General features: G+C 43.6%; 1 protein-coding gene across 2 annotated transcripts in view; it reads right to left on the minus strand.

Moving 5' to 3' along the window:
* RASSF5 (Ras association domain family member 5) overlaps positions 1-24,498 on the minus strand; it is a 105,925-nt gene that overhangs the window by 34,708 nt on the left and 46,719 nt on the right. The window contains exon 1 of one of the 2 annotated variants that reach the window (XM_072648018.1): positions 6,485-7,422. The exons of the other annotated variant lie outside the window; for it this stretch is intronic. Within the exon in view, the coding sequence (XP_072504119.1) occupies positions 6,485-6,607 (123 nt within the window). The 5' untranslated portion in view covers positions 6,608-7,422. Of the gene's footprint in view, positions 1-6,484; positions 7,423-24,498 lie in introns of those variants that run through there. 2 annotated transcript variants of the gene reach the window in all.

Genomic DNA, 24,498 nt, shown 5'->3' on the forward strand with positions numbered 1-24,498 from the left:
TCTCCCCAATACACTCTGGTTTATAGGGCATTATCCTTTATAAGACTTAACCCATCCATGGGTCTACAGCAACTTACCCCTTCCTCTGCCTTCTGCCTCTTTGAGTTGAATCAATTCAGTGTGATTAATAGAATCAAAGATGTTGCTGCTTCTTTTTATGTTTTAAAAAAACAACTCTTGTCTATCTCCTCAAGGAAGACTTCAATCTAATGTCAAAGCTGTTGGAGCTGAATCTCAGAGAGGATTTGAGTCGGCCAACTAATAAGTAGAGATGGAATTAGAGCCCAACTCTTCTGATGCCAAATCCAGGAACTTTCACTATATATCACATGGCTCTAGAACTCTTGTTATCCATATTCCTTATCTGGTACATTATTTTCTAGTAATAACATCAACAAAAATAACTCACGCTTAGACAGTGCTTTCAGATTTGCAAAGCACTTTACAAATATTACATCATTTGGTCCTCACAACAACTCCAGGAGGTAGGTGCTGTTATTATCCCCATTTTACAGATGAGAAACTGAGGTTGACAGAGTTCAAATGATTTACCCAGGGCCACAAATCTTGGAAGTATCCGAGGCAGGATTTGAACTCAGGTCAAGTCAGGTCTTCCTGACTCCAGATCTAATGGTCTATCCACTATGCCAATGTGTCATACCTACTTATCTGTAGATTTCCTTTAAGGCATGGACTGTGACATATACTTCTTTCTATATCCTTATAATATCTATAGTAGATATTTAATAAATATTTGATTGATTGAACCACTTTTGGAATGTAGATAGGACATCTGTCCTGTGTCCCTGTGAAGTTGTTGGGCCAGGTATTATCATCTGTAGACTGGGAAGCTGTAAGTTCTAGAAGGGAAATGACTTGCCCAAAGTCACATGCCAGGTAGTGACAGAGCCAAGAGTAGAAGTCAGGTCCTAAGACAGTAAGACTGGCTATTCATGACTATTTTCATGATGCTGTGTTGCCTCTCCATTTGTACCCTGTCTTGAGAAGCAATGACTGGAGAAACATTGACCTCAGAGCCTGAAATCAGGCTCCCAACCCCAGTGTTGCCATACAAAAGCTGTGTGGTTGTGGGGAAGTAATTTACCCTCTCTAGGACTTTATTTTCCCATCTGTAAAGGGAAGTGCCTGTACCACCTGGCGGGTCCTCTCTAACAGTCTGCTGTCTTGTCTCTCTCCCAATGGACAGTAGCCCTCAGGACTCTGGGAAGGTTCCAGAGCTCTAGGAGAAGCTGTGTCTGGGCAACTGTTCAGTGGCTGAAATCTTAAATTGCTGCCATCTGTAGGCATTTGAGAGCCCATGGTAATGGAAACTGGCCATATGGCTGGCTTGGGTCAGACCCTCCTTCTGGGTCCAAAGGGAAATAATGGGAATAAAAGTCATTGCCAGGAGAAAACATGGAGGAGCTGATTCCTGGCTTTCCAGGCACCCATCTACCTCTGGCTCCCTCAGTGGACTAAACCTTGCTTTTCTCATTGAAAGAACCCTGGGCTCATGCACACAAAGCCCCAAGACCAGAATTATGATCCTGGCTCCATCTCTGACTGGCTTCAAGGCTTTATCTCTATAGGTCTTAATTTCCTAGACTAGGGATAATCATATCTGACCTTCTAGCTTCAAATGGATTTGTAGAAACCACCAAAAATATATTCTGAGAAAAGTTATTCTTTTCAATACCACAAATGGTTAGTAAACACCTGCTGTGTGAAGAATATGGTGCCAGGCAAGATTCAAGGAGCAGTTAAGGCACCATTCCCCCCTCGTGGAGCTTACAGGCTAGTGAGCAAATAACCAAAAACACAGATAACTGCATTATACAATATTATAAGACAACTGCACAAGAGAGGTCCAAGTAAAATGCTAGATAGGGTCCTCAGGGAGTTATTGGGGCTGGGGAAGGGAAGAGATCATTGCTGACTCAGCAAGATAAAACCTGGAAGACTTCATGGAGGCAGTGGCATTTCAGCTGAGCCTTAAAGGATTTCCAGAAGGGACAGGGGAAGAGGATGTAGGAAAAGGGGCACTGGAGGAAACTGTGAGCAAAGGGACAGAGGTGGAAAAGTGATAGACATATACCGGGAATGGAGAGCAGTCCAATGAAGCCTACTTGGAAGGGGGTGATATGAAAAGACTAGACAGGCAGAGTGGCATCAGGCATGAAGAGGCTTGAATGCCAAGCCAAAGAGTCTGAACTTTAATTAAAAGGCAAAAGGGAGCTACAGAAGAGTTTTAAGCAGGGTGACCTAATCAGGTCTGTGAATAAGGCAGATTAGTACGGTAGCAGTGGAAAAGTACACTGAAGAAAGGATAAAAATAAAGGCAAGAAGACCTGTAAGGAAGCTATTGCAGTAGCTAAAGTGATTGGTAATGAGGGCCTTCACTAATCAGTCAATAAATACTAATTAAGTACTCATTATTTGTCAGGCAAGGTGCTAAGTACTGGACAAGTGTCACTAGGCTGGTAGCCATAGGAAAAGAAAGGAAAAAGGGATATTAAAGAAGAAAAACAGTATAAAGGGAAAACCACCACTAGGGGCTCATACACCATTATTCTAGGGCCTATGTAACCCCCACTCACTGAAGATTGCTACTTCCCCATTACAATATACTCAACTTTACCCACATGTATGAGATATGAGGCCTAATTTTCTATGACTACACTTGGGGAACACCTCAACACATCTTGCTTTAGATATTCACCCACTGTTGCTCAGAATGGTGATTCAAATTTAAGTTCTCTCCCACTGAATGTGAAAAAGGCGGAAGAAGACAGTCAGATGGCCCTCTGGTGAAATAAGGCCCAAGCCAGATTAGTCTAACAAAAAAGAGGTGAAGTCTGAGTCAGAGACCCTAGATTCAAATTGTGGCTCAATCACTTACTAGCTGTATGATTGTTGGCAAGTCCCTCCCCATTCTGGTCCTCAGTTTCCTCTTTTGTGAAATGAGGGATTTCAACCAAAGGACCTCTACTGTCTCATCCATGTGTAACCTTCTAATGTTCTGTTGATCTGTGACTCCAGGATCTGGCCAGAGACTTTCTCTCTCATTCCTGGCTCGACCTTGGCTTCACACTTCCGGGTGTGAGGTTCCCCTTCTCTGTGAGAGGAGATGGTGACTGCTTCCTCTTGCCTCCTCCCAGGGGTATGGTAAGGACACAGACAGAGGAGGGAGGCCTGGTTGGTGATCCCTTTGAAGGGGTGGGATTCAGCATTTGCTGTGAGGAAGCCTCTTGCCTGTAGCAATATGCTGCTGTGTTTCTGCTGAGGAGCTGAGGAGACAGGTCGTTCTAACAGGGCTATTTATAGCAGGTGCTACAGCCTCCCTACCACACAGAAACACAGGAAATGTCCTTCTCCCCCAGGGGACCCCATCTTCCAAGGTTGCAGGTGGGAGTTGATGGAAGAGAGGAATCCTTTAAAACTCAGCTCTTCTCATTCCATAGGGAGGAAAAAGCCAAGGAAAAAGAAATCTGATGATGTAAGGAAGGGAAACTTTTAAAAATTCCCTTTGGATGCAAAGCTGAGTAAGAAATGAATTTTGGAAAAATGCTATTTAAAAACAATACATTTTTGTAGCATTCCTATAAGGGCAGCTGTCCCCACCAGATTCCTACCTCACCCCTCTACCACCCAAGCCACATGCAGCTCTCCCTGGGCTCAGTCCATCTCTTCAGTCACAGGGACATCCCACCTACCCCACCCCCTTATCCCAGCTCTACTAGGGTGATTTTTCACTCATCTACCAGGCCCTACCATGTGAAGTTCCAGGCTGAAAGAGAATCAGCTGAGAAAGCATCTATATCAAAGCTCATTATAATTCAGCCCAAACCCTGCCAAAGCAGCAATCCTCCTGAGAGCAGGAAGAAAGAGGTGTTAAAATTATCACCACCATTTTCTACCTCCAAAGTATTTATTAATCACCTCCCTGTGCTGTATGCTATACTTTGTCCTTAAAGTCAGGAGACCTGGGCTAGCGTAGAGTCCTGGGTTTGATACTTGAAAATTCTGTGACTGGGCAAGTCATTTCATTTCTGGGAACCCCCATTTCCTACATGTAAAATGGAGATAATCCATTATTTAGTGTCTAATATGTGTCAGGCACTGTAGATGTAAGGCTATAAGACCTACCCTACCTACCTCTTCTAGGAGGAAAATGTTTTGCAAAATTTAAAACACCATACAAATGTGAGCTATTGTTTTACTATCTGAGTGAACCTGGCATGGACCTGGTCCTTTACGTGACCAGACTTTAAGACTGGCAAGACACAAAAATTATTAAGCCCATTTTGCAAGTAAGGATACTGAGGGTCAGTCAGAGAGATGAAGTGACTTGCCCAGTCACAGAATTTGAGACCTGGAAGGGACCTCTAGTCCAACTCATGCATGAAAGGAATCCCTGTTATAATGTATCTGACAAAGGGTTATCTATCCCCTGCTTCAAGTCCACCAAGGTGGAGAAACACCTTGAGGCAGCCTAGTCTGCTCTAATGATTGTCGTTGTGTTCGGTCATGTCTGTCTCTTCGTGGCTCCATTTGGGGTTTGGCAAAAATATTAGAGTGGTTCACCATTTCCTTCTCCAATTCATTTTACAGATGAGGAAACTGAGGCAGAAAGGGTTAAGTGACTTGTCCAAGGTCACACAGCTGAGAAGTGTCTGAGGTTGAATTTGAACTCAGGAAGAGGAGTCTTCCTGACTCTAGGCCTGGTACCTGATCCACGGTGTCACCTAGCTGCCCTCTCCAAGGATTAGAAAACCTAAACTGGCCTTCTGAATACCTCATCAACCTCACCATTCTCGGTTTTGCCCTCTGGGGCCAAACTGAAAAGAAATCTAGTCCTTCCTTTATGCGACAACCCTTCAAGTCTTTGAAGGCAGTTGCTATGTCCTCCCTGGATCTCCTCTACTCCAGATTAAACATACCCAGTTTATTTAATGCATCTTCACATGTCATGGACGTAAGAACCTTTGTCCATGTTGAATGCCTTCCTCTGTAAACTCTCTAGCTTATCATTGTTCTCCTTAAACTGGGTGCTCAGAACCGAATTCAATATTCCAGATAAGGTCTGATGACAGGGTAGGGGGGGATCCCTCTTTTCCTGGAAGTTAGACTTCTCTGAATGCAGTCCAAGGTCATCAGGACATTTTTTGAGATTGCTCCATCACACAGCTAGAACAGGTATAGTCAGATCCAAGTCCTCGGACTCCAAATCCAGCATGTTCATCTCTAGGTCCTGCAGCCTTGAAGACCAAACAACTAGTGGCAAAGGGCATAGGGACTGAACCAACACACAAAGTATGGAGAAAAGAACTCTGATTTTTACCCAGCAGGGAGAGGTCAAGAGAATTGGGGGGAGAGGGGCTATGAGTGGAGGTACAAGGTGGTGGGGGGAGGAAAGGATCCCCTTGTTGTTATGATCACCTCCCAGACATGAGACCTTAGAATTCAGTTTAAGCAAGGTGAATTATTGATAGGGAGGCTCCAGAGAAGAGAATGAGATCTTTTTTGTTGTTGTTAATTATAATCCAGACAAGAATCTTGAATTAATGATGAGCCTGCCACACACCTGTGAAATTTAACAGCTCAATCTCCCTCAACAAATAGTCCCTTTTCAGACAGCCTCTCCTACAGTTTGGCTCAGAGCCCTCCTCTCCTGATTAAAAAAAAAAAAGCCAAGCAAACAACTTTGCAACCACTACAGCCAAGATCTGTTACAGATAGTGAGACAAGACCGCAACCATTTTGTGGGGGGGGGTAGAAGACGTGTTGGCTGTGTTTTGGAAGCAGCCAGGGGAACACCCCCAAATCCAAAGTTTCATGTAAGCCCATGGTAGGAGTCCAAAGCAATCCAGGAATTTAAAACTATAAAGTGTGGGAAAATTGTTAGCTGAGAGGCTTTCAAGTTAGCCCTCCTCTTTCAACACCCATGACTTCTGCAGAGTTGGAGAGCTCTGTTTTAAGATGGTTTCTGAGCAAAGCCCTATGGGGACTGAAATGCGGAAGTCTCCACCTTTGTCCTGATAAGAACTGGAGTTCTTAACTGCACCTTCCAGCTAATCCTTCTGGAGCATGGGTGCTACCAACTTTTACCCTCTTACCTGAAACACCACCAAGAGATCGCACCATCATCACAGTTAGGGCTGACCATCCAACCTAGAGCTAGAGGATCGTTCTGATAAGATTAAGATGGGAGAAACCAAAACTACCTTGGGCAATTTACCCAAAGGTGCCAGGCCATCTGCCCTCCACTAGCCAGTCTGGCATCTTCAAGAAAGGCAGCCTCATATATCCCAAAGGCAAAGAAAAAAAAAAGCCTGCCCACTCATCCCCAGAGAAACAGACAGATGCTTGGGTGTAAGGCATCCATCCATCCTGTCCTAGAGTCTAGGAGTTGGAGGAGCCCTTAGCGCTCCTTCTCCAACTCAAATAAAGATAGCCCCCTCCCTCTGTGGTTTTCCTTTTTTACCTTGGAGGGGGTCTTGCTCTGAGCATTCCTGAAAAAGGAAGTCTTGGCAGTAAAGAAGCAATCCTCCAGATCTTCATCCAAGCTGCCGTAGCCGCTGCTCATGGTGCTGCTGTCCACGGTCATCGGCCTCGGGCGCCCGCCACGGGAGGCGGCTCTCTAGCTCATGGGTGCGAGGCAGCCCGGGGGCAGCGCACGCCGTAGGGAGACCCCAGCGGGCGAGAGGATGTCCCAGGTCAGTTCCTGCTGAGCCAGCCAGCCAGCAAGATCCTGTGTGCTCCGCTCTCCCGTGCTCCTGCTTTCAACACCTCCCGTCCAATTCCTCTGCTTCGGCTGGCTTTTCTTGCCCCCTCCTTCCTTTACGTTAAAGAAAGGCCGGCTGGCTCCTGGGCAGGCTAACCTTTTCCCTTCTCCGCCCACAGCCCTTCTTTCCCCAACAGACGCAGCTACAAAACACTCATGTCAGACCTGGGTAAGTTTCTTTGCTTCCCTCTCAAACTCGCTCCCCATCTGTGGTTTAATCTCCTTGCTGTCGTAGCAGGGCTGAGCATGCAAAGCTCACCATCTCACCACTACCCCCCACCCCCTCTCTCCTTTCCTGCCACTTTCAGAGTCTGCAGCAGAGTTCAGAAGCCACTTCCTCTTGCAAGGTTTCTCTTCAGGCTTCCTTCGAGCTGTCATGAGTCCTGGGGGTGCTGGCAGGGTTGGGGAGTTGTCAGCCAACATCTCGGGGGCCCAGGTAAGGATGGGTGATGGCAGCCCTCCAGCCTGATTGGGGAGCTGAGAGCAAGCCATTCATTTTCGAGACCCCAGGAAACACAGTCTACTCTTCACCATCCATGGATGATTAGGTGATTCGGATAAAAATGTGCAAAATTCTCTTCCCCTTCTCTCCAAGACTGGGGCAGATCTTCTAGCTTTCTGCTTCTGGGGTAAGGAAGCTGGGTCAATTGACAGGAATAGAAAAATAAAAGAGACTCAATAAATGCCTGTCGTTCAAAAAAAAGCATTTTAGGTGAGGAGTTGCCAGAAGAAACTTGCAAAGTCCATATGTGAAGTGTATGCAAAGGAAACTGTCTGTCTTGTACACTTGACCCGGGGGTCTTTAGGAATTGCAGAGGGGGGATTAATTTTTAGAGATTCTTGCTACTACACAGAGCTTATTTACATATTCTTAGATGACTAAGAGAAGTTTCTACCAGACTCTTTGCCTGGTCCCAGCATCAGGGACAGTTCATTTGCAAATCCCCATATGACTGGCTGGAATAATGCTTGTGAATCTGTTAGGCCATCTTACAAAGCTGTGCAAAGATTCCACCACCTTCTGGAAAATGTCATAAGGTAAGGCTGGTCATCTCCCCTTCAACCTCTGGTTCCCATGAAAACAGACTTATAACTAGGAGAGATCTCAGAGCTATCTACTCAAAATTCTATTACTGTACATATGAGGAAAAACTAAAGCCCAGGATGATTGAAGGACTGATTTGAGGTCATACAGGGGGAAAGAGGTGGCGTTTGAACCCACAACCTCTGACACTTGAGCCAATATTATTTTCACTATGTCATGCTGCCTCCTATGGGCTGCTGATAGAACACATTTGTCTGTTTTCTCAGGTACCATATCAGCCTTAAAGATAACGGGACTCAGAGCCCAAGGAAAATGTAGCAACGCTTTTAGAGACCCAGAACTAATGGGGGCACAGTACATGCACAGTCTTATGGCCCTAATTGTACCTGTAAGATCACAAAGAACCTTGTGTATGCTCTGGCTTACTCAAGGCTTCTTCAATACTGAATCCCTGCTACCTCAAATCATAAGCCATTCCATGAACCTCTAAGAGCCCACTCCTTCAGTAGAACCTGGCTCTTTCTGCCATTTAGATGTTCAGACAGGTTCCCCTTTGGAAACCTGATGAAAGGGAAGACCCTACCAGTCTCCATTAAGCTACTAACTCAGTTTCAAGTCTTAAATGTTGTGGAGAAGACCTTCCCCTCTTTAGCTAATGCAGAAAATAGTGCAGAAAAGTTACAGAATTTGTTCATGGTAACAAAAATGTCCAGCTCAGGATGAGAACTGAAGTCTCCCAACTTCAATTGCTATATATTTTTTTTCCTTTACACCACACTGACTCTCTGAATTTGTTGTTGCCAGGGGGGTTCAGATAGCAGTTTGAACTGGCTCCCTCTTCTTCACACAAACCTCTTCCCAGAAGCCAAAGAGTGCCTGGCAGGCACAAACACATGATAACTAAAACCCTGCACCCCCACAGGCCTCCTTGGCTCAGACAGAAAAGTCAACACCAGCGGCTGCCTCAGCCTCTGGTCACAAGAGAACAAATGACTTTAGGTGGTGGAGGTCAGTGGAGGGAACAGATGCAACAAGAAGGGAAGAAAAAGATCCCCAATTTTAATAGAATAAACTTTTCTTCATGTGGGTGATTTGGGAGTAGCTTTTTTAGGGATGCTCCCCTCATCCAATACTCCCCAGGAAGATTATCTGGCTTAGGAAGGCTGATAGGAGGCTTCCTCAGTCCTTTCCTGCATTCAATGCACATGCCAAATCACGTGTCATAATGATGAATGATGAGAAGATGGGGGATCTGCTGGTTACACTAGCCATCAATAACAGGGGCACCAGCTTTGTCCCAACAAAGTCTGGGGGATGTTTGCTTTTCACTGTACCATCTAGGTAAGCGGCAGTCTTGGATATGTTTTCAGAAATGAGCCGCCAACTCTACCCAGAAATACTTCGTATTCTTAGAATGGCTCAGGGCTCCCAGAAAAGGTCCTGCTGAGTGGCTCATTTGAAATGTGCACTTTTAAAAGACTATTTAGAATAATCCTTTTAAACACTATATCCAAGATACTCCTCCAGGAAACAGAGGGGAGATTCAAACTGTGAGTGACATCTTAGATGCCTCGCCAGATTGGAAAAAATTCTTAAGTGATGGTGTTTTTATAGGACACCCCGTGTCATTCCAAACATGCCTATCAATACCATTTTTGGTATGAAGTTTCATGCTTTCCAAAACACTTTCACCTCCATTAACTTTTCTTTTCATTCAATCAATAAGCATTTATTAAATCAAATTCCTACCATGTACTAAGGCAGCTAGGTGGTGCAGTGGGTAGAGTACTGGGATCAGGAGGACTCATTTTCCTGAGTTCAAATTTGGCTTCAGACAGTTACTAGCTGTGTGATCCTGGACAAGTCACTTTACCATGTCTGCCTCAGATTCCCTATCTGTAAAATGCGCTGAAGAAGGAAATGACAAATCACTCCAATATCTTTGTCAAGAAAGTTCAAAAATGGGGTCATGGAGAGTTGGATGTGACTGAAAACAACTGGACAAAAACAACAACTTTATGTTAGCCTCTGGCAAATACATAGCCCACCTTGGTGATGAGCCTTTCTGTACTTATTCAGGCAGTCATGCTGGCCCCAGACATGATGACAGAATCTACCAGAATACCTCCACTGAAAGGCAGTACAGTAGACAGAGTACTGAGTCTGGAGTCAGAAAACCTAAGTTCAATCACTTCTGTCTGCCTCAGTTTTCTCAACTGTAAAATGGGAATTGTGAGGATCAAATGAGATATTATTTTAAAGTACTTAGCATAGGGTCAGGTACACAACACATGCTTGATAAACGTTCCTTTCTTTCCATGAACTCTTTAGTTTGTCACAATGACCCCATGAGTGAGGATAACAGTTTTATCAATAAGGAAACTGAGTCACAGAAGGGACCTGCTCAAGGCTACCCAGCTAAGTAATGACAAAACTAGGACTAGAACTGAGTTCTGTTTTTCTGACTCCTCCTTTTCTAGTTCTGAGTCCAAATGAGTCCAGTCTTCATAGTGAGACAGAAGCCAGGCTGTATTGACAGGGTCCCTAGACCTAGAAGCAATCTTTGTGGTTGTTGTTTTTCAGTCAAGTCCAACTCTTCCTAACTCCATTTTGGGGTTTTCTTCGCAAAGATGCTGGAGTGGTTTGCCATTTCCTGCTCCAGGATCATTTTGCAGATGAGGAAACTGAGGGAAGCAGGGTTATGTGACTTGCCCAGCATCACACAGCTAGTAAGAATGTAAGGCTAGATTTGAATTCATGAGGATGAGTATTCCTGACTCCAGACCCAGGGCTCTATCCCCTGCACCACTTATGTAAAGTGCTTTGCAAACTGTGCAAATATTATTATGATTTTGGAAGGTTCTACCATGAGTACGCTCCTGGAGATAGACTGCGTTCATATTCCTGGAAACAGAATAACTTCTCTCTCCCTCACTCCTCCAGAGCCAGTTGTCCAGTCTTTGTCCATTCTACTTTCACAGCATCCCTTGCATCATCCCCTTCCCTCCACTCACATAGCAACCACCCTCCTCCAGGCCTTCGTCACCTTTCACCTGGGTTACCGCAATAACTTTCTAAGTGATCTCCCTACCCCAAGTTTCCCCACTTCCAAACCTCTTCCTTGGCTATATCACACTCAGCGACTCCCTTGTGCCTCCAAGATAAAAGACATATTCTTTTGTCCAGAATTTAAAGTCTTGCAATCTGGCTCCAGCCTAGCTTTCTAGACTCATTGCACTTCATTGTCCTTCATACTTTCCAGCCAAACCCCCTTCATTGTTCTTCTTCATAGACAACATTCCATTTCAGGGTTCCCTCTGCCCAAGCTGCCCCCAGACCTGAAATGCCCTTCCTCATCATCTCTGCCTCTTGGAATTCCCAGCATCCTTTTCAAAACTAAGTTCAATCACCACCTCCTTCCTAAGGCTTTTCTCACTCCCTCTCCCTGAGTTGTTATCCCCTTACTCCAAACCTCTCATATTTATTGGAATATATTTTGCATTTACTTATACAAATATATGTGTCCTCCAAATGAAATGTGGAAATACTAGATCAGAGGGATGTGTCATAGATGTGGTTTCCTTCGTTTTTAGTCAATCATTTGATAATATATTTAATGTTATTCTTGTAGAAAAGACAAAGAAATGTGGACAGCATGAGAATACAAAGGCTGACCAGTCAAAGAGTACTTGTTATTAGTTGAATGTCCCTTTGGCAGGAGATTTCTAATGAAGCGCTTGAGGAACCCATGCTTGGCCCTGTACTGGCTAACATCTTTATTGGTGGCTTAGTTAGAGGCAGAGAGAGTGTGTTCTAATCTGAAAGAACACAAAGTTGAGAGAGGTAGCTAATGCCTTAGAAGACAGTGTCAGGATCACAAAAGATCTTGACAGGCTGGGGTGTTCTTTCCATTTTGAGATGGAAATTGAATAGTTATCCATGTCAAGTCTTACAGTTGGGTTAAAAAAAAATCAATCCTAGAATGACAGGAGGGGGAAGGCAGCTTTAGACAGCAACTCATCTGAAAGAGATCCTGGAGTTCTGGTGGACCATAAGCTCAGCAGGAGTCAGCAGAGTGAGGTGGTAGCCAGAAGAGTTGGCTTGATGCTGGGCTCCATTAAGAGAGGCAGAATTTCTAGGGCAGCTTCTTTTTATGTGTTGTGTTCCCCATTTAAATGTAAGGTCCTTGAGGGTAGAGACTTTCCTTATGTTTGAATTTATATTCCCAGTACTAGAGAACACCTAGGTGGATAAGTAAGTGTTGGACCTGGAGTCAGGAAGACTCATCTTTGTGAGTTCAAATCTAACTAGCTGTGTGAGCTATTTAACCCTGTTTGCCTCAGTTCCTCATCTGTAAAATGTACAACACACAGTGCCCAGGGCACATAGCAAGCGCTTAATAAATATTTGTGAACCTCCTGACTAAAGAGGTGAGAGTCCTTCTGTACCCCATCCTGAACAGACCACTCCTGAAGCACACTATTCAATTCTGGGCCTCAAACTTTAAGAAGAACATTGATAGTCTGGGGGGCAGGGGAGGAGAAGGAAAATCTAGAGGAGGTCAACCAGGATATTCCATGTTGTGTCACAATAACCTGAAGCTCTGGGGGATGCTTAGGCTGAAGAAAATTCAGGGGAGACATGATTCTGTATTCAGGTATTCAAAGGGTTGTGGTAGAAGCAATATCTACTAGGGTCCCTGCCAAATAAATTGGGTTCGTTTCTCCAAAGTACCTCTCCCCCTACTCAAACCCCTGATCCTTCATATAGTCATACTCAAAACTTAATTGAACCAGGGGACTAAGGCTTGAACCATGGCTATAGTTTTCTGGTGGCCTAAATACCAAAAGCAGGGCATGAGGAGTCAGGAGAGCCTCCCTTAGCACCAGCATGCCAAACACAGAGGCAGGCAAGCTATACCCAACTGAATCAATGCTGTGTCTTTGCTGAATACACTTCCTATATTGTGGTGAAGAAAATCTCCTTTTGTTAACAAATAGATGGTCTATAGATGTCTCAGGTTATGCCAATCCCAAATCTGAACCACTGGCCTACACATATGAAGGAAAGATTGGACTGGTCATGTTTGGTCCCAGAGGGCAAAACTGAGTGGAAGTGATGAAGGAAGCAATTTCAGTGTTGTCAGGGAAAACTTATCCAATAGTGGAATGAGTTGTCTTGGGAGGTGGTAGGTTCCCCCTAGATGGAAGTCCTCAAACAGAGGCTGGGTGATCACTTGTTGGGTATGTTATATCAGGGATCAGTTTCATGAGATGGTTACTGAGGTCCTTGAAATTCTTCAAGACTCTGAATGGAAACTCCTTGGGGGAACACTTTTGCCATTGCATCCTTAGCACCTAGGACAGTGCCTGGTATGTGGTCAGTTTAATAAATGCTTTTTGATTGAAGGTAATAATTTCTTTAGCCATGAAAGGCCATGAAACCAAAAAAATACAAAATAGCTCTCAATCTGAGTTACTCTCCCCTCTTTGCTTCTGCAGTGATGATGGGATATGGAAAAAAAGGAGCAGGAGGTGGTACTAAGAACCATGATTTCTAAGACTGTCTATAGACATAAGCTTAGCTGTTCACAAGTCAAATGTGAAAGCCTGTTCCAGTGACTAAGGAGACAGAGCTCCAGAGGGAGGGAAGTATATTAATATTTACATTCTTGATCTAAATGAAGCCAGAAGACAAAAGGAAATTTCACCTAAATGGAAGGATGGCTTTATGAGTTCTTCACAGAGAGGCAAATAGAGGAATGGGCAGAATGCGTTTTATTGTGCATTTAAAAGCAATAAGAAATATGATTGCATGCAATAGTTGGTTGCTTTGTGTTTTGGTGTTTATGGTGGGCATTTAGCAAAGACCACCATGAAGGTAACTACAACGTGGGGCTGACATCTTAGCATAGGACAAGCAAGAAGAGAAATCTCTTGAAGAATAAGGCCCTTCAAATTAATCCACATATATTTTAATACTCAGAAATTTCAATGCAAAGATAGTCATAGGGCAAGGCAAATGTTAAAAATATGGCTCAGCAGTAAACAAAGAAGACCAAAGGCTTGTTGACTATTTAGATGCCTCCTGCCTGTATGTCAAGAACATCTATTTTCCCCAAGAAGAGAGATGGGAGGCGCTCAACTTGATAAGTTTCGAATAACATCACCAAAAAACCAAAATTGATGATGTCCTGGCAGTAAGTAAATCACTGGTTACTGAAGTGGGAGTCATTTTCTAATCCATTGGCTATGGGTAGCCCATTAACTTATTAGAGATGAAAATAAATGTCATCTGAAAAGATATAGCATGCAATTAAAATAACTTCAACCTGAGTAAACAAGTTATAGCTGACAAATGGGAAATGGAGAAAAATATAGACCATCATGTTCTACATAAGTTTAACCTAGACAAAATGGTCAACCCAACGAAAGGACCATCAGTGTCTAAAAACCACCTCAACCAGCAAATAACTGGTCTCCTTAACACTCAGAGAGGTATAGTGGCCAGGGTGATGCTATTTTAAAAGCTATGGGTTTTTTGGGATAAAATCTTATGGAAAAAGATGTTGAAACACTATGAGAAAAAAAGAACAAGAGAAAATTACTGGCAACATCACTTCATAAAACTAGAAATTATGGAGAGGAAATAAGTTCATAGAAATCTTGGCAAAGGAGCCAATTAAACCATATCATCCTCAAAGCATCTGAGAATGAAACTGGAAAAATAAACAACTAAATAGATAACGCATCATGATCTCCCTTTGGACTCTACCACAGCACCCAACATGCTTCATGAAGAAATGGAAAAGGCACCAAACAAAACAAAGAGGAGAAAATGCAGCTAGGTTAGACCAAGGAGTTTTGAAAGCTTCTGAAGAGATGGTTTCTCAAGATGGCTGAAAGAAGGGAGGAGACCAAAAACATAGAAAAAAATTACAGAAATAATTACCCCCCAAATATAATCAAGATCATATCTATAACAACTGGTGTTTATGCCTACTTTCCCATTTCTATAGTCTTTGTGAGAATAATTTAACTCTATAAGGCAGCTAGGTGGCATAGCAGATAGAGGTCCAGGAAGATGCATCTTCCTGAGTTCAAACCCGACCTCAGACACTTACTAGTTATGTGATCTGAGCAAGTCACTTAACCCCGTTTGCCTTAGTTCCTCATCTGTAAAATGAGTTGGAAAAGGAAATGGCAAACCATGCCACAATTTTTGCCAAGAAAACCCCAAATGGTGTCATGAAGAGTCAAATATAACTGAATAACAACCAAAAAATCCTTTCTAGTTTTGACATTCTCTGGATCTATGAATCATTCATCCTCTAATCAAAATAATGATTCCCACATTTTCACAGAATTTCTACATCAGACGTAGTGTGGTACAATGGCAATGGATTTAGAGTTTTGGAATTTAGTCTAGGACTTAGAGGTAAAAAGCTGGGTTCAGACCCTGACTCTGACAGCCGCCTAACTGCATGATTTTGGGAATTCACTGAACCTTCTCAGAGTCTGTTTCCTCATTAGTAAATAATGACACTAATACTTCGACTACTTCCCTCAAAGGCCATTCAGTCACCTGGCATTTATTAAGGGCCTGCTACTCAACAACAATAACGTATCGAGGGTAATTCAGATGACGGTGTGAGAAAGAAACAGGAAGGCTGTTCAAATGTTTTCATAGCCCCATGATTCACAGATGACATTTTTTACAATCATTCAATTGACTGAGAGGTGGAGAGAACAAAAGATTCCACTGTATTGTTTTTAAATTATTATTATTAAAAAAAACCCCACACATTTGATTCAGTAGATCAAATGAAGCCTCAAAGGCTCTCCTGCAACAAAATATCTCCCATGCCCATGTTAAAATTAGACAAGATGGCTTGAAAGATGAAGCAGAGATACTTGGCTCCACAGCCCTCTAATTATTAATCTCAACCAAGGCATATAAAATAGAGGCACATGTTCATCAGAGGTATTTATTACTATCCCAGCTCTAATAGGATTCTGGCACCCGAGCAATGAGTGAGGAGGGGGAAGGGTGGCTTAAAGTATGCCGATAAAGTACCATTTAAACTACTTTATTGTAAAGAATGCTGATGGGGAGGAAAGGGAACTGGCTTCTCTGCTGTTCATGATTTAGGTAGCCTGGAGACAAGTCCTAAGACTTATGGAGCTTGAGCAACTGGGAAGCCATGATGTCCAAAGGGGTAAGGATGGATACAGAGAAAACAACTATGAATCAGGAATTAAACTTATTGGATAGAAGAAGGAATTACTTGGTGGTCTATAGGTGATAGCAACAAGGATCCTGACAGGGCAGTGTGAACTGTCAAGGAGAAAAGGATGTCATTTCAGTTAATGATGATGTCAAAAAGAGGGTCTGAAAGTGGCAGTGGGGAACAAGGACTGGGCTAACTCATGCTCTTGGCTTGGCTCTGTATGTCAAGGGGATGTGAGAGAAAGAGCAGCTGGTCCCAGAAGGTGGGGGAGGGAGGCAAAAATGTGATGTCTTTAGAACAAAGCTAGTTTTGATGAACAGGAGAAGAAGGAAATGTGAAAAAGAAGACATCTGGGATGATGGGGTGTTTAACATTAGAGCAGTATTCCAGAGGTTATCATGGAAAAGGGACTAGAGAGGGCTAGGATTGAGTTAACTATGGGAATAAACATTTATATCACACCTACTATGTTCCAGGCATGTGTAAGTGCTTTTACAAATATTCTCATTTCATTCTTTCAACCATACTTTGAGGAAAACTGGGGCAAACATTATCTGAGGCTGGATTTAACTTGAACTCAGGTCCTTCTGACTGCAGGACCAGTGCTCTATCCACTATGCCACCTAGTTACTCTGAACTCCCTACTTTTTAAAGCAGTCCTTTTCTACTTCTGGACAAGAAGTTTTTCCTGACCTTTAGTCTAAGCTGTTCTCTTTATAACATCAACCTACTACTTCTTATGTCCTCTGGGGTTAAAGAGAGCAAGTCTGCTACTTCTACCACAGAACAGCCCTTCAAAGATGTAAAGTTATCAGGTTCCTCCTGAAGTTCCTCTCTTCCAGGCTAAACATGCCTACTTTCTGCTATGACATGGGCTCAAGACTCTACACTACACCGGTTGCCCTTCTCTGGACCTTCTCCAGCTTATCAATGTTCTTCTTAAACCCTGTTGTCCATAGATGAACACAGTACTCCAGATGAAGCCTAAAAAGAACAAAGCACAACTGGACAGTCGCCTCCCTATTCCTGAAAGGAATGTGGCCCAAGGTCACATTAGCTTTTTTAGCTGTGACATCATACCATTGACTCATACTGAGTTTGTCACCCACTAAAACCCAGATCCTTTTCAGACCAACTGCTAACTATCCATACTGCTCCCATCTCATATTTATAGAATTGATTTTTTTATGCCTAAGTGAAAGATTTTATACTTATCCTTACTGAACTTCATCTTTTAAAATTTAGCTCAATGAACTAACCTATCAAGATCCTTCTGTATCCTATAATTAAATGTGTTAGCTATCCCATGAGTTTTGTGTTGTGTACAAACTAGAGGAATATGCCATGTATGCCACTATCCAAGCAATTGATAAAACTGTTCAACAGCACAGGGCCAAGTAGAAATCCCTGGGGTATTCCACTGGAGATTTCCTAACCAAGAGACAACTGAAACCTTTACAAGTACTTTAAGAGTCTGGCCATCCAACCAGTATTGAATCCATTTGGTGGTGAAATTATTGAGTAATATATCTCTTCTCCTCCACAAGAATTATTGGAATGGAAAACATCCTCAAGAGCTTTGCTAAATGTCTAGGTAGAATATGTCTGCAGCATTCCTCATTTGCTAGTTTAGTAATGGTGCAAAAAAAGGAAATGGGCTTCATCTGGCATGACGCGCTCTTCGTGAAGTCATGTTTGCTCTTGGTAATAGCTGCTTCCCTTTCTAGACACTTGTCAACCCTCTCTTCAAAGATCTGTTTTAGAGTTTTCCCAGGAATCAAAGTCAAGCTCACTGACCCATCACTTGCAAACTCTGTTCTCTTCCCCTTTTTTTTTTGGAAAGATCAGAACAGTCTTGTGGTTTTTCTCTTCTTTTCCATGATATTTCAAATAAATATTACTGATAGTGACCTCAAAGTAACATCTGCCAGTGCTTACAGGACCCAAAAATGTTATTCCCTGAGCCAAGTGACTTGAGTTCCTTATGGGCATCAAAGTGCTTTCATACTATCTTTTTATTGATCTTAATACTCCCTGTTAGTCATTTTTATCTGTTATTCTCAATGTAAAGACATTCTCCTTTACAGAGGAAACAGAAGCAAATTAAGAATTAAATATCACTGTCTGTGAATTGTCAGTGATCATTATTCCATCTGCCCTATACAGAGGTCCTCTACTTTCTTTGGTTCTCCATTTATTTCCTCAATGTAAGTTTTTTTTTTAAAAAACCCATTTTGTTTTTCTAAATTTCCCTAAAGGGAAGGTGACTTGCTCAAAGTCACCTTCTGGTCATACTGGTCATACTGGTAATAAAGATTCTAAATTCTAAAATATTTACCTCCTATGTGCAAGATACCATGTTTGTAAATCCTTCAACTAGCATTTAGAAAGTGCCTACTACGTACCAGGCAGGGTGCCAAGTGCTGGGGATACAAAAAGAGGCAAAAGACAGTCCCTGCCCTCAAGGAAGTTACAGTGCAGTGGGGGAGACAATGTGCAAAGAATTCTATACAAACAATATATAGACAGGATAAATTGGAGATACCCAAAGAGGGGAGGCACTCATGCTCATGAGGACTGTGAAAGGCAGTCCCATTTCTTGCAAAGATGAGCCAGTAGCTGAGAAGACGTGAAGGAAATCAGAGTTGGGAAGAAAGTCTTATTAAAAGAACAGCAAAGACGTCTGTGTCACCAGATAGAACAGTATGGGGGGGGGGGCAGGGAGTAGGGAGACTAGAAAGGCAGGAAGGGGTCAGGTTAAGAAGTGCTTTAAAAGCCAAATGGGATTTTATATTTGGTCCTGGGGCAATAGGGAGCCAATGGGGTTGACTGATTTGGGGAGGGGGTGAGAACAGGGAGGCGAGTTGCTCAGATTTACGCTTTTAGAGAAATCAGTTTATTAGGCTTACATAAGATCATGTCTCACTAGCCTGGGCAAGAAGTACAGAAGCTTTGTTGGGATGAGTGAGACTAGAATGTGCAAGGCTGAGAAGTCCTAGGGAGCTTCAGGTGAGCCAGCTAGCCTGCTTTAGTGACCTCTCCCACACTGTCTCAGCGGAAGCCAAGCTCTGAGTCCTGGGTCTGGAGAAATTGATGATTTTCCTATGTCTCCTCAGCTCCCCCGTGTGATGGTACCGCGTAAAAGCATTGGCCCATCCATCAAAGGCTGCGCAGGCTTGGGGTGGCCCAGGGAACCTCATCTTTCAGTGGGGTTTTGGAAAAGCCAGATCAGGGTTTGGAAGGAAGAGGCTAGACAGCAATGTAAGCAAGGGGGCCCCGAGCCAGGAAAGTTTGGATTTGACGCCAGCTGAGTCACTGTCTCCCTGCAGGGTCAGAGGGGGTTGCTTTTCATGGGGGCCTGCACTTCTACGGCTGCCTCAGAGAAAACAGATGGAAATTTTTAAGGAGATGATCTTTAGGGCCCCTTTGAGCTCTAGTTGGCTTTAGTTCTACAGATGAGGAAGCCAGCAAAATTTTGTGATGGAAGGCACTGGGGCAGGGGAGGAGGGAGGGATAGCCTTGCCTAGAAAGTTTGAGCTGAGCTTTGAAGGAAATTAGGGATTTTAAAAGGTATCGATGGGGAGGGGGGGGGGGGGGTTGGGGGCAGGGTCGGGGAGGGGGTATGTATTCCAATCTTGGGGAAAGGGCAGTGCAAAGTCTGAGGAACAGCCGAAAGGCCAGTCAGGTTAAACCAGAGTGTGGCAGGAGTAATGCCTGAAATGGAACACTGGAGAAAGGTCGTGAAGGCCTTTAAATGTCAGTTTTGTCTTTAATCTCAGAGGTAACAAGCAGCCCCTGGAGTTTATTGAGCGGGGGAGTGACATGGTCAGAACTGTGCTTTTGAGTCATTTTGGTAGCATAAGGGGGATAGATGGAAGAGGAAAAGAGAACAGACTTCTTTGTTAAGTTGAGAAATAGTCCCGTTGGGACCCCCAGCAAAAGAGTCAGTGACTAATACTCTTTTTTTTTCCGATCATTTTCTAGAGAGCTTTTTTTCTTTTCTACGTATCATTCTTTCACTTGCTTTCTCTGGAGGGGAAGGAGACTGAATAGAAGGGCAGTGAAAGAAGGCTGGGTTTGGACTCAGTCGGACCTCCAAATCTGAGTAGCAAGTCACTCCCAGTATAACAAATTTAGAGCTAGAAAATGCCTTCTGTTGACTCTGGGCATTTTCTCTGACTGTCCCCTGTGCCTGGAACACTCTCCCTCCTCTGATCTGACTACCCGCCTCACTGCCTTTCTTTATGTCCCAATCAAAATCCTACCTTCTACAGGAAGCCTTCCCTAATCCTTCTTAATTCCAGTGCTTTCCCTCTGACAATTATTCCCTATTTATGCCACATATACCTTGTTTTGTACATACTTCTTTATATGTTGTACCCCCCACTAGACTGTAAACTCTTTGAGGGCAGGGACCATTTTTTTTGCCTCTCATTGTATCCTTAGCACGGTGCCTGGTACGAGGTGCTTGCAACGGATTCTTCATGATCCCCTTTGGGATTTTCTTGGCAAACATACTGGAGTGGTTTGCTATTTTACTTCTCCAGCTCATTTTACAGATGAGGAAACTGAAGCCAACAGGGTTAAGCTCACTTGACCATGGTCACACAGCTATCATGTGCTGGAGGTGAAACTTCACCCCAGGTTTCTTCTAACTCTAAGTGATCCAGTGCTTTATCCACCATTCATTTAATCAACAGACATTCATAATGCACCTGTTATGTGCCAGATGCCATGTGTGTGGGGGTGATACAAAAAAACTAAAAACAAAATGGCTCCTTCCCTTGAGGAACTTTCATCCTGGGCAAATATGCACACAGAAATTTAGATACTAAATATAGGCAAAGTATAGGGAAAGCAATTTCCAAGGGGAGAGCACTAGGTGACTGAGTGGAGAGGGACTGATCTAAAATTAGTGACGGTGGAGACAGTTTTGGAGAAAGCAGAGGATTGTCAGAGGCTCAGGTGAGGAGACAGTCCATTCCAGGCTGTTCCATAGGACTGGACAGGATGTTTTTGGATGAGATCACCTCTAAGGTCCTTCCCAGCTCTCTCTCCTCTGTGTGCCCTCCACTGCTCACTCCCTCTTTGTAAATAAGACTCTGTAATCCTCAGAGCCTCAGTGTTTGCATCTATAAATTGGGAACAACCACCCTGGGCTCTCCCCCTCCTGTTTTACTGCCCATTATTGGTTTTGATATTGACCTGCTAGCAGTGTGGTCGCCAGGCTCCATGGTGAGTTAGACAGCATTGTGAATGCATTCTAGAGAAAGAGCCTTGGACAAACAATGCTCTTTTGCCAGCTGGGGACTATTCTGAGAGGTACCTAAACAGATGGGTTAAAGATCCCAGGCTCTCCAAGAAAATGGCCTGGTGGTAGGACAAGTAAGCTGAACCAAGTGGCCATCTCCAGGTGAGAAAAGAACTCAACCCAGAATTTTAAAAAATAATCAGATTGTTCTGGATATGAAGGCAGAGGATTTGGGTTCAATCTCCCACCCCCACCCCCTGCTCCTATTCAGGTCAATTTAATCCTTTGGACCTCAGTTTCCTAAACTGTAAAAAAAAAGAATTTTGGATTGGTGACCTGGAAGTCTCTTCCAGTTCTCAATCTAGGGCCCAACAATTAAGGGTTTATTATAAAAAAACAATGTCATAGTAATGAGCCTGCAAGAGAACAGAACATTCCTAGGAGAGGCGGGCAAGGTAATTGGGTTTGATATAAAGATGTGGTCTAGCCCTGGCTGAGCTGGCAAACATAGCCAGGCTTGTGGAAAACAAACATCGCCTTCACCCCAGCCTGTGCTGACTCCCAGAACTGCCAAGTCCAGGCACTCAGTCTCTTCTGCCATCTGCTGATAGCTGCTCAGGACCCCCAGGGACTTTCTGGTTCCTCTGACGTTGGCATTATTACCCATCATTCTCTACAGGACAGCTGACCCAACCACAGTCCTGGAAGAACCGAGCTATGACAGAGCTGGAATATTGCTCATCACCCAGCTCCAGAAGGGGGTGGTTATGTTCCAGAACACTGATTTCAGAGCCCTGAGTCTCTGCTGAAATTCTGTCTCCAGAATCCTGCAGAAGAAGAAGGAGAGGGAAGAAATCCCCACCACACCAAATTTGCTCAGATTATCCTACAGAGCCAGTATGGTAGCAACCTTTCCAACTGGCAAATGAGACACAGGCACTGTGCTACAAGGGTAGCAGCCTTGGTCTTAGAGTCAAAAGAGCTAGATACAAATCCTGTCTCTTACACTTATGAATGAGAAGAAACTGAGAGGGGGCAGAGCCAAGATGGCGGAGTAGAAAGACACACATACGCTAGCTCCGAACTCACAGCCCATAAAATATCTGTAAAGAAGAACTCCCAACAAATTCTGGAGCAGCAGAAGCCATAGAACAACAGAGCAGACGAGATTTCTGTTCCAGAAGGCCCTGAAAACCTCTCGCAAAAGGTCCGTCGCGCACTGGACCCGGAGCCGAGCCCAGCCCTGCCCTGGCCATGCGGCACTGAGAGGAACAGATCTGAGCAGGCTCCAGGGACGGAATCTCCAGCAGCCATGCGAGTCCCTCCACCCACGGGCCCCAAAGGTTGGTGAGAGGGTCTTCTCGGCTTGCCGAGAGGGGAGTGGGGTCCCCCCATAACTCAGGCCCCCTCAGGAGGCAGCAGTGGAGGCAGCAGCAGACAGGGGCTGCCCAAGCAGGTAGGAGCTTGGATCCATTGTTGAAAGTCTCCACATAAACCCCCTAAGGGAACTGAGCCCGTGAGGTGGCCCTGCCCTGACCTGAGCACCTGAACTTAATCTCACACTGAATAGCAGCCCTGCCCCACCAAAAGCTCTGAGGCTGGGAAGCAGCATTTGAATCTCAGACCCCAATTGCTGGCTGGGCAGATCTGGAGGCAAAGTGGGTGTGAAGAGAATACTCAGAAGTCAAGTCACTGGCTGGGAAAATGCCCAGAAAAGGGAAAAAAAAATAATACTATAGAAGGTTACTTTCTTGGTGAACAGGTATTTCCTCCCTTCCTTTCTGATGAGGAAGAACAATGCTTACCATCAGGGAAAGACACAGCAGTCAAGGCTTCTGTATCCCAGCCCACTCAATGGGCTCAGGCCATGGAAGAGCTCAAAAAGGATTTTGAAAATCAAGTTAAAAAGATGGAGGAAAAACTGGGAAGAGAAATGAGAGAGATGAAAGAAAAGCATGAAAAGCAGGTCCACACTTTGCTAAAGGAGACCCAAAAAAATGCTGAAGAAAATAACACCTTGAAAAATAGGCTAACTCAACTGGAAAAAGAGGTTCAAAAAGCCAATGAGGAGAAGAATGCTTTCAAAAGCAGAATTAGCCAAATGGAAAAGGAGGTTCAAAAGCTCACTGAAGAAAATATTTCTTTCAAAATTAGAATGGAACAGATGGAGGCCAATGACTTTATGAGAAACCAAGAAATCATAAAACAAAACCAAAAGAATGAAAAAATGGAAGATAATGTGAAATATCTCATTGGAAAAACAACTGACCTGGAAAATAGATCCATGAGAGACAATTTAAAAATTATGGGCCTACCTGAAAGCTATGATCAAAAAAAGAGCCTAGACATCATCTTTCATGAAATTATCAAGGAAAACTGCCCTGAGATTTTAGAACCAGAGGGCAAAATAAGTACTCAAGGAATCCACCAATCACCGCCTGAAAGAGATCCAAAAAGAGAAACTCCTAGGAACATTGTGGCCAAATTCCAGAGTTCCCTGGTCAAGGAGAAAATATTGCAAGCAGCTAGAAAGAAACAATTCAAGTATTGTGGAAATACAATCAGGATAACACAAGATCTAGCAGCTTCTACATTAAGGGATCAAAGGGCATGGAATAGGATATTCCAGAAGTCAAAGGAACTAGGACAAAAACCAAGAATCACCTACGCAGCAAAACTGAGTATAATACTTCAGAGGAAAAATTGGTCTTTCAATGAAATAGAGGACTTTCAAGCATTCTTGATGAAAAGACCAGAGCTGAAAAGAAAATTTGACTTTCAAACACAAGAATGAAGAGAAGCATGGAAAGGTAAACAGCAAAGAGAATTCATAAGGGACTTACTAAAGTTGAACTGTTTACATTCCTACATAGAAAGACAATATTTGTAACTCTTGAAACTTTTCAGTATCTGGGTACTGGGTGGGATTACACACACACACATGCACACGCACACGCACACACACATAGAGACAGAGTGCACAGAGTGAATTGAAGAGGATGGGATCATATCTTAAAAAAATGAAATCAAGCAGTGAGAGAGAAATATATTGGGAGCAGAAAGGGAGAAATGGAATGGGGCAAATTATCTCTCATAAAAGAGGCAAGCAAAAGACTTGTTAGTGGAGGGGAAAAGAGGGGAGGTGAGAGAAAAACATGGTTTACTCTCATCACATTTGACTAAAGGAA

Source organism: Notamacropus eugenii, chromosome 2, assembly GCF_028372415.1.
Source record: "Notamacropus eugenii isolate mMacEug1 chromosome 2, mMacEug1.pri_v2, whole genome shotgun sequence".
Lineage (NCBI taxonomy): Eukaryota > Metazoa > Chordata > Mammalia > Diprotodontia > Macropodidae > Notamacropus > Notamacropus eugenii.